Below are 17,553 nucleotides of genomic sequence, written 5' to 3' on the forward strand. Positions count from 1 at the left end.
AGATCAGGAATGATCAAGCTTGCTGTAGTGCACAAAATAGTCTTTGGAAAAAGCCCTTTTCAGCTTCTGTTTTTCCTCTATGTTACCTACACATGCCATAACACCCACTCATAAAACACACACAAATAAGACAAAAAAACCCAAACCACCCAGGCATTCGTTTTTACAGAACACAAGAATAATTTCTGGGAAGTTTAACATTCAAAATTAAATAGGGTTTCTCTATTTCATCATCTATGACACAGGTTGATTCCTCAAGCAAAACCAGAAATACTAACAAAACTGCTTGCCAAGAGTCTGAATCTAGACTGTTATGCTAAAGAAAAAAAAAAATTAAAAGGGAAGAACACTAAAGTTCTAAATGCAGTCTTTTGTACCACAACATTTTAAAATTACCAAAAGCAGTGAAAATACAAATTCACTAACTGTGAGGAAAAAAATATCTAGAAGAAAAGAATCTGCTGAAATATAAAATATCCTATGAATTGCTAACAGCCTGTACTAAAATTTGAATAGCAACAAGTAAATACCTGAGCATAGAGCTAACTAGTTTAACCATTATTTGCGTGGGTTTGTTGTATATAAGCAGTTAAAATTGTTGTCAAGAGATTTTAAACACCTGTATTTTCCCCCTTTAGAGCAATATATCCCTGGTTCGTTCTACTTCTGTGTCCTTCTGCTTAAAGTCTATTAATAAAGTTGGAGCTATGATTTAACTTCTCAGAAAGATTTAATTTAGTCAAAATACCGTACCTGACAGACTCAGGAGTCAGATGAATACAATTTTTTTTCTTTAATTTAAGTTTTAGACCCTTAGATGCATTTTCCCTTGTTCCGTGGAAACCTATACATTTGCAGGTCTATAGGTACATGATAATGTCAAAGGTGTTTCAAGCTGTATCTTGACTCATTTAGCTTAAGGCATTTCACAGCAAAGAAAAAAGTCTCCTAAAACTTCCAAAATAATTTCCATTCAAGAGCACCAACAACACACCCACCCAGCCCACCCCCATTTTAGCTCTCCAGTTATAGCAGAAGGTGATAGCATTCCCCTGGTGTATTCCCTGAGGAAAGAATGCACTCCACAACTAGAAAACCACCCCAGAAAACACTTGCCACAATTTCCAACTGCATAGCAAAACCTGATGGGTCTTTGGTTTTGTACTTTGGACAATTCTGAAGTATGCTTATGTAAGTCACCTGTTTTTATTAAAAATACCACTAAAGTTTCAGAAAACGCCCATCTCAATAAAACTCAGATACAACTCTATGTAGTCCTTGTATGGACTACCATTAAAAAAACATCTCTAAGTAGTATCAGAGCTGTGAGAAAACCTCTTTCAACATGCTTTCTCTATTATTGAAAACTACAGTGATGGCTTTTCTTTTGGTTTCTAAAACTTAAAAAAAAATAAAAAAATCTTCCTCACTTCACTGAAGAGGCAGAATTTACAAGTCACTTAGAATATCTGGTATTTTTATGGTGTTTTGGTTGTTTATAGGGGTGTTTTTTTCTGTGTAGTTAGCTCAACAATGTAATTATGACTCGTTTTCAAAAGCAGATCAATATTTCATTAAATTATGCAGGTTACTAATTCAGTTAACTAAAAAATAAGTCTGTAACTAAGAACAGATATGAAGCATTAAGGATGTCCGAACAAATGTGATTAAAACCTGCAGGGACTACGGCATTTTATTCCTGGATTAAGATCACTGGTCAGTACTTGGGCTTAGAAGCTAGCAGTGAAAAATACTAAAATGCTACTGCACAGAAATTATACTCATGACTTAATAACGAGTAGGGCTCCAGACACAGCTCATCATTCCAAAATACTGCAGTTGCTGCACTGAGCAGCAAACATACACTACACTCAACCAAAACCACCAAAAAAATCCCAATACAAAGCAAAAAGTAGATGGCTTCTGTTTTCACAGTGTCACTACAAAAAGGTCTAATGCATCCCAACATGACGTGTGTCTCATGCTCAGACTCACTCCATTTACCTTCAGAACAACAAGGCCAACCACACAGCTGGAACTAAGAACCAACAAGAATGCAATGAGCAGAGTACAAGGATAATCTGAAAGGCAAATACATGCTGGGGTTTTGCCCTGTGAAACTTTACAGGGTCTTTTATCAGTCCATCTTTACCACTAGATTCTACATGAGAAAGATGGCTGGATTTTAAATCTACTCTCCCAAAACGGCATGCATTAAAAACCAACAACAACAAAACCCAATCTTTCTTGCAACGTTTTAAAAGAGTACTGTTTTTGCAGCAAAACACTGCTAGGACACTGCTGCTGTTTTGCTGCTTATACTCACAAAACCAGTTAACTAACAGGGACACACACTGTTTTCTGCCACGTTGACAGAATATATTTTCCAGACGGAAATTTCAAAATGGTTGGGAAATCAGTTCTTTTCAAGCTTTCAGAAAATACCATAGGCAAAAAGCAGTTATAACTAGAAACTCCAGTAGAAGGTTAGAGAGAGAGGTTTATCTAAAATACATCATTTACACACCATGCTGCCTTTGTGCAAATAAATAGCCTATTAAACCTGTATTTTTGAACTGAAAATCTGAAATGTGTACTGCAAGTATACTCAACTAGAAGATACCCATTTTGACAACATGGGCAAGCAATTAATAAAAACCACCCAAGAACTGACCCAAACAGGAGAGGGGCAAGAAAAGTTGCCTCTTCCGCCTTTTGACTTTCATTATGTTCTTGAGCACTTCGACAGCCTCACCTTCCCCCTTAAGCAGGATTCAGGTTCTAGAAAAACTGCATGAATATTCAACATGTAATGCAGCATCAAGCCTTAAAATACTTCAAGTTAATGATTTTTCTTCTTTTGTATATCGTAACAACTATGTAGCTTTCATCATCCAATAAAACTTTGTAATTGTGTCATAATTATTCTATAGAAAACTATCAGCTTCTGCAGAACATCATTAGCAATGGCTGAGAATTTTCTTCACCAGAGTAATTAGCACTTTCAGATACATGTTTAAAACAGAGTTCTGCAAACAGCAAAATGCTGAAAAAAAAAATCAGCACAGTTATAAAGACAGTTAATAATATAAATACAGCTTTGCGTAGCCAAAATGCAACAAGAATTCTCTCAGCACAAGACCAGGAAAGGACAGAAACAACACTATGACTCACAGGAGAGGAGAATGGATGTAAATCCTTAAGCACTATTTATTTTTATTCCCTATAAACCACCTACTGATTCATTTTCTTGAAGTTGAAAAAATTGATAGCTGACATGAGCCATTACTTCCTCAAAAGTCTGACTCTCAAGTTCTAGGTATCAGAAGAGAGCTTAAAAAAGTCTCACACTGTGCATGTGGTACTTTCCTGACAAAGCAAAGCAATCTGTTGTAAGACCTTTTGAAGTGATCAGAAACATCAGGTAACGAAAACCCACCAGGCTACCAGGTTGTGCAACCACATTGCAGGGTACTGTACTCAGATTCCCCTGGTCGGGGCCATCTGGGCATGAGATGATTGCCCCCACTGCTCCTCTACCCATGTGAAAATGCTTGCCCTCAATATATTTTAAAAAAAAACCAAAAAACAAACCAAAAAAACCCCAGAGAAGCATGCAAGCTTTATAAAGAAATCCCCAAATGCTCTAAATTTAGGAGCATAAGAAAAATACACTACTACAGTTGTTTCACTTTGTCTAGATGCCTTCCTGCCTTAAGTTTTCCTATTCATAAGCATTCTTTACGCTTGTATTAGTTCTCCAAAAGGATAAAGAAAAGTCCGGTATTGCCTCTACTGAAGAACGTAAGCTTTTCCCTTTCTTTAATCTATTTTAAAGGAATACACTGGCTGAAAAGAGGCTAAAAATTTATCCTGGTCACCTCCATCCTGTTTTGTCAAACAATGCTGGCTACTTCTCAACTGCCATCAGGAGAGATTTCATCAGGACGTAAAAGCCCCCGTTCATGTGTTCCAGAGCTCCTTTCTTCCCTAGATTTCAGACCCAAAAGTATTTGAAAAATGTGAAAAAACAACACTTCGTCTTTGGTCACTGTATTTCAATAGAAAATTAAATTTAATGACCCTTACTGTAAAAATCATGTCAGGTTTAACAACTCTCCTGTCACCCTCCATAGGTTTTATGTTCTATATTTATACTGAGATGAACAGATAAAACAAATTGTATATGCAGAAGTCCCACAACATACAGCTGCTGGTGCAACTAATTAAAGTATCCCAAACACAGAATGAAGGCAGAAGTTTTGCACAGACTCCTCAAGTAGCTATAACTTGGATCTCATATACAAGCCTAGGTATTACTGTAAAAAAAAAAAGCATATAGACCTTCTGCTAAGACAAAACATCTGCAGCATCAGTTATTCCCCAAAAAATGATCCTTTCACTAGCACTCAACATCTTGGAATGGCAGTCTTGTGCAAGAGTCCTCGTTTTTCCTACCTATTATTGCCACAGTACACATTTCGCCAGACCAACTTGTTAAACATCAAATATACAATTATGCAAGCTAATTAGCTCATTTTGTTACTTCTGCTTTGGACAATAAAGCTTGAAGAAACATTTCAGTAACTTTCAGAAAAACAACAGTTTCTTGCAGCAAATGTTTCATCATCATCTTGATATTTTTTTTTCTTAAATATGAAGCATTAAGTGATTTTCACGAAGAAAGAGACAACCTTCCCGACAGTGATGCTCTTACTTTTCTCATTCATTTATAAGAGTGCCTAAGAAGCACAATGTTAACAACTTTGCTTAGTAAGTGGAGAACGATATGCAAACAAGAGGATACAACAATCCAAATGTCTGGATTTCTTCCAGTGTCTATGCTGCAGAGATCTCAAGCACTGCTTTCCGCCACACACCACTCATCTGCTCTTCCATATAGCTGGTTCCCAAATGCAAAGCTTAGCTCGCTAACTCTGGTTTCCTTCCTCTGCTGGGAAACTTTAGGATGATGGTATGAGAAAATTTGAAGTCTTGTCTTTACAACTCTAATGGGTGCATTTAGACCACTGGAAAAATTTCAAGCTAATATGTAAAATATGACTGAATAACTGCTTCTACAACATGTAATAAAAGCTAATCAGAAGCAGGTTTACTGACAGCAGATCCTAAGTACTCTGGACCTACAGAAAGGGTTGATAGGTAGGCATCACAAACAGCACAGCCCTGCTGCAAGTACTCTTCATAAGCATTCTTTCAAAATTACATCATCACTGCACACACCGTAATGCATGAACAAGGCTGCGTGCAGTAACAAAAATATCTGGAGGATGGGGGGAGTGAAAAGATTAAGGGGAAAAGGCTGCGGATCCTTGTCACACGAGAGACGCCTGCTGTGACTCATGCTTTAGTGGCGGGGGCACCCTGTGATAAATCACTCTGCAGAACAACTGGCCCAACGTCAGTCTGGGGTTTCTTGCCAGCACAGGACAACACGTACCTAAAAACTTACACGAGCTCTAAAGATTTCTCTTCCCAAAATCCAAGTTCCTGACTGTTAATAGTTTATAAACGGCATGCAGACAGAGGCATCTCCATGTCCCTGCCCATGGCAGGGGCGCTGGAACTAGATGATCTTTAAGATCCCTTCCAACCTAAACCATCCTATGACTCAATGATCTCCCAGCTGTGAGGGAAAGTGAATAAGCAAAAGATAACACTATGACTACCTGGCTTCAAATGGAGTTTCAATTAAATTGCTCTCCTCTATGCAACAGCAAGTCATAATAACTAACACCTCAAAGTGTCTAGGCAAAACAAAGTTTCACTCTTCTCTAAAGCAAAAGTGGTATAAGAGCATAAAGAGAGAAATCACTTATCTGGAAAAAAGAACCTGAGCAGTCTCTGCTAAATAAGACTTAAGCACAAACATAACAATAAAATCTAGAATCACAAGCATCTACGGAAAACTAGTATTTTACCCAAACCATTTAGCTGATCCTGGATGACAACTGATCAAGGGAACCATCCAGGAAAGAGAATTCTTCTCATTCACCAAGCCTTTGTAGGACTCTCACCACACAACTCCAAGAAAAAAAATCAAGCTGTTTAGACAGGCTGGTTACAATCTGGATATATCCACCAAACCCATTTCTCTGCTGTCAGACCAGCCATCCACACACTGACTCCCTTGTTTAAAGCTTACAGAAAAAGCCTGAGAAAGGTTAAAAGGAATGACAGTGTGGGCTTCATCAGGGCACCACCACCTCCCTTGGCTGAAGCAAGCAAAAGCACCTTGAAGGGTCTCCGCACACATAGTTCATCAGCTGATGCACCTTCACAGAAGAATCCCTCCCAGTCACCACAATGTTTTGGGGATGTGGGGTCATCAGGTAGACCCGATCAGGAGGATGAACAGTTGTTTAGGGGTGCTCAGGAAAAGCGCCAGCTCTGAGGACAGGCACCAGCCAATTCTTCCCTGCTCCACATTCCTGAAGCAAGCTGGAGCTAAGCCAGAAGAGGAATTCTGTATCATTCTGCTAGCACAAAGGCTGAGAATAGCAGATGAACATGATAAAAATCTGACCCCAAAATATCATTATCCTAACCCACCAGTACATTAAGGGACTAGCTAAAAATCAGTCAAGGACTGTACAGAGCTATGGCAACGAACCTCAGTTCAACTTCAGATCTGGAAGCAACAAGACTGTTCAGCAACAGAAAACATTTATGAGCAGGACAACTTCTGGGAAACGAAACATCCCCACCAGATGCCTTCACTTATTAAAACACGATCCACAAAGAATGCTGAGACACCCGATACCCCTTAAAGGTTAACATTTGCTAGTTTTTTTTAACTAAGTTACATCTTACATGCCTCTGCCACATACAAACACCTCAGTGAACTTTTGTTAGGTGATGCCCAAGTCTTCAGGGTCGCAGCACTGTCTTCGGAAGTGCTTTAAGCAGACCTTCACAGTCATGTGAAGGAACATTATGTTACTACAGACAAATAAAATGATGAAGCCTTGACAACTGTTAAGACCACATGCATCTCATGACTGAGACAGTCTGCCCTATGTAGTGGCACACCACAGTATGATCTTAAAATATTAGGGTTCTAGCATACTTCTTTTTTCTTCCCTAAATCCCTAACATCAGGCATCTTTTCCCACTGACCTGGGAAAAGATTAAACTCAAATCCTTTTTGTCCAGAGACTCGGTGGATTGCAGGGAACACAGACAAGTAACTGCTATCTATGAGAACATTCTAGATGGTAACAATACAAAAAACCCAAATACTGCTGGACTGAAAATACTGCAACTTAAGGAATATGGCTTTTTAGCACTACCATGAAGGTAAAATGAGAGTTGGAACTGTAAATCAGTTTCCCAGAAACCCTCCTCACCATTTTTTTCAAAATAAGCATACCGAAAGCAAGAAAAAAGAAAGCTGCTACTCCAACTTTATTTGGATGACTTGATGTTTGATCTAAGTTCTTCAGAAAGTGGTGGGGATCAAAGTAAAGAAAGTAAAACTCCCGATTCAATCCAGGTTAGCCCTGATATTCAGATGTTTCTCATAAATTAAGCCTTTGCTCTCCAAGCAAATTCCACTGGGTACACTGGGATCCTATGTTTGACTGGAAATTGCATTTGCTCAGAAAATGGAGCAACCAATACACCATCCCAGTAATCTGTGAAACTGTATTGCTAAAGTCAGAAAAGGAAACACTGATTTGTGGACAAGTCCTATCTATCAAGCCTCTAGTGAGAAAATAGGACACAAGTGGAAAACTGGTGCTGTTGGCTGCCATTTAAATATAGTTTTTATTCAAATACAGCACCTTTTGTTCTCGTTACATTTCTGTAACTGCTGTAATGTCTGCAGCAAAGCAGAGATCTTCAGTTTTTTAGATTCATCCAAGCACTTAACATCAACTTATAGCCAAATAAAACTTCCTAGTTATGACAAAAACCTGCATGTATAGAAACTCGGCATCTTCAGGAAGAAAAGTGAGGTTTGGTAATCATTACTTATGGCTAGAAAAATGTTAACAGTCCAAAGAGTAGAAATCCTAGCTACATCACACATGTGGCATACCAGGCACTCTGAATCAATTTAAATCATGTCTGATGTGCTTTCCTCCAGAGTTGTGGGGTTCATAGCGTATTATACCAAAATAAGCCTGTGCTGAAGACTCTGCTTTATGAGCAGCTGCCGCCAAGCAGCAGGCAGGAAGTTAAGCCGCATTAGAAGCGAGATGGAGAATAGTATTGTAAAGGGGAAGGAAGTAAAACAACTTCACACACTTCATCACTGTAGTGACCGGTATTTAAACAATAAAAGAGAACACTCAAGAACTAATGTTCTTTCAGGTAAGAAAGACCAGAGCTATTATAAATGTCTCGAATAACAAATGAAAACCAGGGACATTTCATCTTCCTATAGGAAGTGTACAACATGAATCATGCAAAGAAAGCTGATCACACAGTTCTTAATAGAACAAGGGGACTTTCAATAAAATCAGGTTTTAAGAAGCATCGAAGCCTACACACACACACGGTTCAGCCTGAAGTTCATAGGGTATCAGTATAAAACTGAAGTAAAAAGTAAAGAAGTTCAGTAAGCACAATAAAACTAGCCTAAGTAACTAATGGTATCAGAGAACCAAGGTGAAAATAAAGCTCTCCCATCCATTCCAGGGTTCAATTATGTGAAATGTCAGGTAATACATTACACTACTATACTGTCTGCCTCTGAATTTCTTAACAATATCTATTCGTTTATTCTTAAAAAAAAAAAAGAAAAAAGAACTGGACATTAGCTGATGACACAATGGATCAGGAAGCCTTGGTATGGTTCAGATACCCAGAAACAGGACACACACTGCATTTGGTGCACCCCACACCCTCCCACGATCACAATGAAATACAACATTCTATCATTTTTACAATCCAGGGACCTATTTTTAGTGCTACTTTTTATTTTGCTATGACAAACCTGAAAAATTGCTCAAATACACAATTGAATTTGCTGCAGGGCAAAGACAGCACAGAATGCTAAAACTATCTCAAAAAAAAATGTTAAGCTTGAGTTTAAAATGAATAGAAACATTAAGTGAACACTTAGCTATCCAATTCTTGAATTAATGAAGACAGGATATCCACTAGAGGCCTACCCACCCACTGTGAACATCAGATGCATCAACAAATTAAAAGACAAATTAAGAATACGAAAGCCCCCTCAGTTAAGAAATACCAAAATGAAAAACCTCAAGCCTATGAAGTAGATATCCACAGAATCCCAGCTTTCACATATTCACAAAGGTGTTGCTCTTTCTAAAATTCAATGATTTAAGCAGCAGTTCTAGCAGACACTGCACTGGTAGCTTTGTCCATCTGCCTACAAAACTGCTTAGGCACAATAGTGACATATTTCAACTCTGGATAAACTATTTTGGGCCATCATTTTGCTTAGCCAAACACTGAAGCAGAATTCCAGAATAAAAATATTCTGGTGTTGGTAAGTTTATCTACATTCTAAATCTCAAACTAATGCCTAAAATAATAATTAACTGACAGCTCCCCCCATACGCTTTTTTTATCCATATAATTAAAAACATGCCTTGCTGGCTTAAATCCAGTGATGAACAAACACACATTATGCACTGCCTCAAGAATCAAAGCTCATAAAACAATGTTGCACAGAGCCACAAAAATCACATGGTGTTAAAGAGACTGCTGAAGCCCACGAAAGAAATTTTTAATAAAACCGAACAGACAAATCTATAGAGGACAAAATCTCAGACAATTCATATGAAACACTTAACTGTTTCTGTTGATAACGTAAGAAACACTCTCCCATTCTGCTTACTCCTCTTTTGAAGTTATGGGAGTGGCTTACTTTCAGACAAGTTTAATTCTGTGCAGAGCAAGCCTGCATTCACATGTGATTTATGCTAATAAAACTTTATTACAACACTGAATTTGCAATTTGTTCATACTAGAGCATAACAATATTCCTATTTAATAGTATGTCCACCTCTAGCCTCATTCAGATGAATTCTTCTAAGTATTTTAGCGAAGTGCTCCAGAATTTACTGTAAACACACATCAAACAGGGAGTGGCATTCATTTATTGAGGCTCATGTTCTATTTTAATACACAGCCTATCTACCACGCTCTTACATGATTAAGACAACACAAGAAAACGGATGAAGTAGTTCAGTACTTTAAGAATTCATTCAGAGGAAACAAAGTTAAAAAAAAATCATAGGAGTAAATAAAATTAAGTTCTGAACTGGCAAGAAGAGAGACTTCAGTCTTCTTACACATTACAAGAAAAATTCCTCATTCAATTGTGAGCCAGAATCAATATTTTTCAATAAGAGCCAGATTCAATTCGGTTTCCTTAGCAAAGCAGTCAGTACCCAGCATAGCCAACTTCACTCCTTCTCCCCCAGTCTGTCCAACTTCTGCAAGCCTCACAGGACTGAATGGAAAACGATTTTTTCCAAAAAAACTCATTAACTTGAATTCCAAATACCATAACTGCCCTCAGGAATTTTTTTTTTCCAATCAAGTTTTCCCACTATAGGAAATATTTATCTTCCACCTAGCAGCATTTAAAAGACCCAATATGCCTGGCAGGTTTGGTAGCATTGCTGTTAGTTGTTACAAGAGCGGGTAAAAAATGTTAGGCAAAAGCAAGGATTTTGTAGTCTATTTAAAAAAAAACAACAACTTTATAGTGAAAAAACTATACAGAAACTAGCCTGAAACAGAAAGCCTGTGGGGGCTTAAGTGCTGGTCCAAACCTACTGAGGTCTGCAGAAAGTCTCCTATTGAACTTGGGGACCTTTGGATGAGTCCCAAAGCATCTACAGTAGCATAGATATTTTAAAGGTATGTTTTTCCTGTAAAACAAAACCAACTGTAAGTGATTTTGGTAACTTTATTCTGATGAGACTAAGCAAGGTTTCTGACTTTAAATCTAATACAGCTTCACAGTAACCATCACTGTCATCAGGGAGTTCTACTACCTTTCATTATCAGTCTATGGGACAACCACCTCAGAAAAAAAATATTCAGAAAATCAATTCTGAAAGCGATGCTGTTTCTGTATTATAGTTCATTGTGAAACTGAGAAAAAAAGCTTCATTCCACTAAGCAGCACACCAAATACTGGCTGTATCAACCGGCAACCTAAGACCCAATGAAGTAACCTGTTCAAAGTGCAAATTTTCATTCGCCTACCATAATTTGTTGGCTAAAGTCTAATTTCTGAATCATTTTAGAAGCATCTACTCAACACCAAATTTAAATTGTTCCCTAAAATTTTATCACAGCATGACAGCAGAAATAAAGTTCTGTTCCTCAAAATAATAAAAAGCCTCCACTACTGCCCATGTTTCCCCCTCCAGAAATGCTAACAATGCTTCAAAAACAAAGCGATACCAATTTTTCTCCTACCAGCTTCCAGTTGTACTCACGTGACAACCTACAACCACCAAGATGTGAAATATTAATGATTTCACATCATACATGTGGTCCATACTAAGAAGATCATAAGCACAACATAAAAATTTCTTTCACTCGCAACAATTTCCTTCTTACCTTGCCTCCTTCTCTTTCAAAGTCGACATATTCCCGGGTCGGTGTCTGTCGCTGCTCCCCCTGCCAGCTGGCCGGAAAAAACTGGAGAGACAGATTGGTTCCTGTGGCCACAAAAGCCTTTTAGAAAAATCAATACAAACAGGATCAGGGAGCAAGACATTACATAAATTATGCAGGCAGTCATTTATTTTTACATCAGTTTATGTCTTAAGCCAGGCAGCACAGAGAATACTTAAAGTCAAAAACATGCACTCATCATTTTTCTTAAGTATTAAGTTACAAACATCTGATTCCATTTTGACAACATTTGCCATTGGCTGCTTCAGATATAAAATACAACATGGAATCAATACTTCTTTCAAATCAGTTTTGCTGACATTAGAATCTGTCCTTTCAGTTCTCTCCGGATACCCCGCACCAACTTAGTACCTGCAACATTAAAAATTGCCCATGCTTTTTAAAGAGCTTGCATATCTCTAAAAGAAGTACTCCTGAAGGAAAATGAACTCCTGAGCCCTGTTACGAGGGTCAACTTTTTTTGAAGGAAAAGGACTCGCTTCCTTTCACTATCTGCTTGTACCTGGATCAACACTTAACTGAACTGAAATGTAAATATTCCCATTTTATCATCTACGGGCAAGCAGCATCAATATACAGCTCAATTAAACCTCACGGGATGAAGTCCTCTTGCCACATTAAGGCACCAGTGAAATCCAAATCAGCAGATGCTGTGTCAGTGAGAATAGGCAACTGTAGGAATTCTCCGCTGCAGCCCTTTGTAAAATCGTTAAAGGGACTGACTTAACCATATTAGAAAAAGCACACCTTGCTTTCAAGTAAATAACTTGCTATGGTTTCAAATGAGAATAAAATTCCATTTTCTGTATAAACTCTCTGTATTTATTTGTGTATCTTAACTCCAACTCACGAAGAGTACGTCAATTTCTAGACATGAAAGAAAAAATTATTTTTGCAAGTCAGATTCACAGTACTTATACTCCTCTCTGGTACAGGTGAGTACCTCCTGTAAGCCTGCAAATACTCAAACATGCTCCCTGAATTTAACGCTACTCAAAATCCCAGGGTTAAACGCAATTTGTTGCAATCAAATAACTGTATTGATTACCATGATCACTTAAGATTTAAATGGTCATTAATCCAGAATACAGTTTTTCTTAAAAGCTATACAAATACTACCCTAATAGTTGGAATTTCCTGACAAACAGATACCTTTCAAGCAACCCAGAATTCAGCAACTGTATGGCATAACTGTGCTGCTACCTATGACACAATAGCTCTACATGTTATTTAAGATAGTTCCGGTCATGTACTGCAACACTGTCTGTCACAGGATTAATACCTCCCATTTTGAAAGTAGAAGTGCTTTGTCTTGACTTTTTCCCTCTCCGCCAAGGGAGGCTAATACTCTGCAACCAGGTTCCACTCCAGACTATCTTTAAAAGCAGATTATTAATTTTTTTTGTTTGTTTGTTTTTAAAATCTCCCCTTAAGCACATTCTCAGTGACGTTAAAATTGAAATATCAGTCCTACTAATGCCAGGATACTGTATTGGTACATTAATATTTGTTTGCCCTACAATATGCAAAGATAAGCATTTCAATCAATTTTAATAGCTTTACCTAGAATACACTTGCACAAATAGGAAGCATCAAAACTGTGAGGGCTGCAGGGGAACTGACTAGCTTGAATTATTCCTTTGCTTTCGAAGTGATTCTATTTACATAACAACAACAAAATTATATCTATCTCCAAATATTTTTGACTCGTAAGTCATCACCACTTCAGTTTGTTCAAGAACTACCTTCCCACCTCTGAGCATCCTTAGCAAATACGTGTTTAATTCATACACTCAAAACAAAATGCCAAGGAGCGAGATCTTTTGAGTGTAAACCAGCTGACCACTGCAGCCCTCCGGACCACTGCAGCTTCCACAGGCCCCAAGGGTACCGGGTCGCAAGTACTGTACTTGCTTCCCTGAGCGAGACAGTTAAGTGCCCATGCCTCCCTGCTTCCACCCCCCAACCTGTGCTAGAGGGCCATAAAAACCATGGGAAAAGTATATCAGAGAAAAGAAGAAAATGAAAGTATACAAATTCCCACATCCTCACAAACTCATGCAGGCAGCATTTAAACTCTAGGCTATTTAAAAAGCTGTGTAGATATTTATTCTCTGGGTTTTTGAAGCCTGTTCCCTCCCTTTGACCAGATAAACCCATCCAATTAAAATACCCATGTGCTTCCCAAATCAAAATCATAGGTCAATCCTGAAAAACACGACAACAGTCTTGCTAGTAACCACACAGGACTACACCAAACCCAACAATTTTCTTCTAGTCAGAAGCAAATTCAAAAAATGAGCTGTGAGTTTTTTTAAAATCACACTGCCAGTATGGTCTTAAACTTGAAAGTAAGAAAATTCTGATTCTTCTATACAGAGCCTTTTAAAGCTCAGTCTGAAACTTTATCATACACATATGCCTCAAATTTTGCAAAAAGCTTGTCAGGTAGTGCAAGGGTGATCTGACCCACGTAGACAACATAAATGGAAGTACCTTTCCAAATAGGTAGTTAGGAAGTCTCCCAAAACAAACTGAACATGTAAAGTTATTTTCAACTTACCAAAGCAACACCAGTAAACCCAAAACATTTTTTAATATTTCACAATTACTTTCTCAGTAATACTGGTAATTATTTTCTTTATTCAATCAAGAGTTTTTTGACAGAAGTAACCAACAACCAACTGCCAATTCTACATTAAATCCCTATGCTGCTCTCTGGGTTGGGTTTTGTTTTTTTTTGCCTGCTTGAAAATATTTGAAGTCATTTGCAAAGACTCCCTTCGAGATAAAAGAATAAACCCTTGATGTCTGACAAAACATTCAGGACTTTAAAAAAAAAAAAAGTAAAATTACTAGCTCTTTTTAACATCAGTCATTACACACACTACATTTCTAAATAAACCTGACTACTTGTGCCCTGTTCACAAAACAAAACCAGATGTTTCAGAGCAAGAAATTTAGAGACTGTTTTATAATTAAGTAGAAGCAAAAATATGTAGAACTTGCATCGCTGGTTGCTTCCAAGGGATGAAGCTCAGGCAGAGAAAAGATAGTAGCAAGCTTAGAAGTACAAAGGTGAAACTACAGTGATTCCTCATTTATATAAATAACTGCGTGGGGCAGGGGGGGAATGACACAACTCTGCCACACTACGCAGTTTCACCTGTTCAGGAACTTTAGATGCTTGTATGTTTTCCTCAGCAAACTACATGTTCCTTATCTACCCGCTGCTTCCCCAGTGACTTTTTAAAGGAAGCAAACAGACACAATCAAAAATGAATGTAAAAAAATTAGTAAAATTAAGAGACTGACTACAGGGGGCCTCTCACAAAATAATATTACAGATTCTAAGGCTACAGATAACAAGCAGGCATAAGATTCAGCTAAAATAAAGTTACTCAGTAAAAGACAACCATATCCCTGACTATATATCCTTTTACTCACAAATGCAAACAAGCTAGATCAGTTGCAGCAACTGGCATTCAATTATATTTGTTTGGACATGCGTAAGAATAATTTCCTTGTGAACCAACTGGCAGTATTGGTACCACATGAAATTAAAGAATCACGATAAACCAAACTTGGTGAAAGTAGGGGTTATTTTCTATGGAAAGGGAATTTTGACCTCATCTTTCACTATATACTGTACATGAAAAAGAGGTTACTTCTGCATTTTAAGAACAGCAAAGAGTCAAGAAGTTAACAGCAGTCCTCTGTAGGAGGTACTGATCCTACAGAAGGAACACATAGCAGAAACCAAACCAGGAAATAACGAGTCAGCTCTTGACCACTCCGAGCCATACTTCATCTCACTTCTTAATTCAGGAGAGAGCAGTCTGTACCTAACCTTAATGAATGAGACAAACGGGGCTGAAGTTGCAAGTCTCAAAGCCTAACGTTGGAAGCATTTGATTTAGTTCGCCAATACATCAAACAGCTCGTTTGAGACTTTTCGGCTAGCGTCTACTGAGTAATTTTACTCATTTCGGAAAGCTATTGTTTCCGGGGGTGGGGGAAAAGAAAAAAAAAAGGGGAAAAAAAAAAGGGGGGGGGGGGGAGATGAATATTGAGACAAGCAGGTTATAATTGTAACACGTGCCTAGGGAGGGGAGCAAGCGGCGGTGGCTGCGGGAGAGGATCCCGCACCTGGGCATCCCCCCCGCGCCCCGGACGGCTGTCACACCTCCGGGCGGAGGAGCCCTGCTCCTGCGGGGGGAGAGCCGCTGTCCCCGCCGTGCGGCCGAGGCGGTTTCCCCACGCAGAAGTTCCCGGCCCCGCCGCACCGCACCGCGCACCGCCCGCTCCCGCCACGCCCGGCGCGCAGCCTTTCGCGTAGTTCCTTGGAGCCGTTCCTCCTCCTCAAAGGCTCCCCGAAACTTTTCATTTAAAAAACCGATAAATAAATTTAAAAAGACGAAGCGTGGGGAGGTGCAGCGGAGGGCGCCGGCCGTGCCCCTGCCCGCGGCTGACAGGCCGGCCCGGTCCCGGCGGGCCCCGAGGGGAGCGCGGCGGCACTTACGATCTCGGAGCGGCCGTCGCGGCAGGCGTTCTGGAAGCGGGCCTGCCGCTCCTCGTGGGGCCGGTCCCTGAAGCCGGTGTATTTAATCTGCGGAGAACAGGGCGCGCAATCAGGAGGGGCCAATCCCGGCGATAAGGGGGCAGCGGAGTGCACAGACTGCGCCTCCCCGCGCCGCCGGGCTCGGCTCGCCCGCTGAGGCGAGGCGCGGGGCTCCCCGCGGAAACTTTCCCCGCGGCGGGGGGAGAAGGGCAGGAGGGGGCCGCGCCGCCGCCTCACCTCGCACTCGCGGCTCAGCTTCCTGAAGAACTCCTCGTTCTCGAACTTGCTCCGCTGGTCGGGGACAACCCGCGGCATGGTGGTGGGGCCGCCGCAGCCGGCTGCCCTCCCTCCCGCCCGCCCGCCCCGCGCTGTCCCAGCCCCAGCGCTCGCCTCGCCCTTTGTTAGCCCCCGCCGGCGGCGCCCCCCTCCCCGCCTGCCTCCTTCCCTCCTCCTCCTCCTCCCTCCGCCGCGCGCGCAGAGCGGCAGCCGCTGCCCGCCCCCCCCCCCCACCCCCCCCCGCGACTTCCTCCCGGCTCGTAAACTCCGGCCGAACAGCCGCACCATTCACAACTCCGCCGCCGCCGCCGCGCATGCGCCGCGGGGCGCCCTCCCTGCGGGCGGGAAGCGGGGCGAAGCGCGGGGGGGTGACTCAGTGCCCGCCGCCCCCGGCCCGGCCCTGACTCACCCGCGGGGCTGAGGGGAGCGGGGCCGCTTCGGCCGCCCCCCGCCCCCCCTCCATTAACGCGGCTTGTCTCACTGGTTTCCGGCTTCCTGCTCTCGAGGGGAGCCGCTGCGGGCGGGGAGCGGCCTCCCCCCGGGTCCCCTCACAGCGGGGGCGCGGCGGGTCCTCCCCGGCCACCCCCTGCACCTGCCCCGGGGGCGCTGGAGGAAGAGGAGGCGATGGCCGCATTGTGCCCCCCCGGCTGGGGGTGCTGGCGAGGAGGGGGCAGGTAGAGATGGGCTGGTGCTGGTGTCGCACCGACCTCCTCTAGCTCCCCTCAGGCCAGCGACGGCCCGGGGCCGGCTTGGCCCGAAGGACGGTTGGGCCCAGAAGCGTCCCCCTGCTGCCCCCCAGGCCCCAGAGCCCCTTGGCCCCTCCGTGGTGGGGCTGGCGGCTGCCGGGGCTCAGCACAGGTGAGGGCGCAGCTCCTGGGGAGGGCAGCAGGCCCCCCCGCCTCAGGACGCATGGGGGGCTGCCCACTGCCATCTTGGTGTCAGCCCAGAGAGAAGCCCAGCGCCGTGGCTCACCGCGCTCGCTCACTACAGCACCAAGGCAGCAGCCTCAACTCAAGATTTTTCATCTTCACAAACAAGCGTTTTACAGAAGCTAACTC

General features: G+C 41.6%; 1 protein-coding gene across 2 annotated transcripts in view; it reads right to left on the bottom strand.

The window, feature by feature from the left end:
- Positions 1 to 16,638, bottom strand: part of CBFB (core-binding factor subunit beta) — a 43,058-nt gene extending 26,420 nt beyond the window's left edge. The window contains exons 1-3 of one of the 2 annotated variants that reach the window (XM_056360840.1): positions 16,457 to 16,638; positions 16,181 to 16,267; positions 11,581 to 11,697 (exon numbers count right to left, since the gene is read on the bottom strand). In XM_056360840.1, the coding sequence (XP_056216815.1) occupies positions 11,581 to 11,697; positions 16,181 to 16,267; positions 16,457 to 16,534 (282 nt within the window). In that variant the 5' untranslated portion in view covers positions 16,535 to 16,638. The remainder of the gene's footprint in view (positions 1 to 11,580; positions 11,698 to 16,180; positions 16,268 to 16,456) is intronic. The other variant, XM_056360841.1, reaches the window with a different exon arrangement.
- Between the last annotated feature and the right edge of the window lie 915 nt (positions 16,639 to 17,553).

The sequence above is a fragment of the Falco biarmicus genome, chromosome 15, assembly GCF_023638135.1.
Source record: "Falco biarmicus isolate bFalBia1 chromosome 15, bFalBia1.pri, whole genome shotgun sequence".
Lineage (NCBI taxonomy): Eukaryota > Metazoa > Chordata > Aves > Falconiformes > Falconidae > Falco > Falco biarmicus.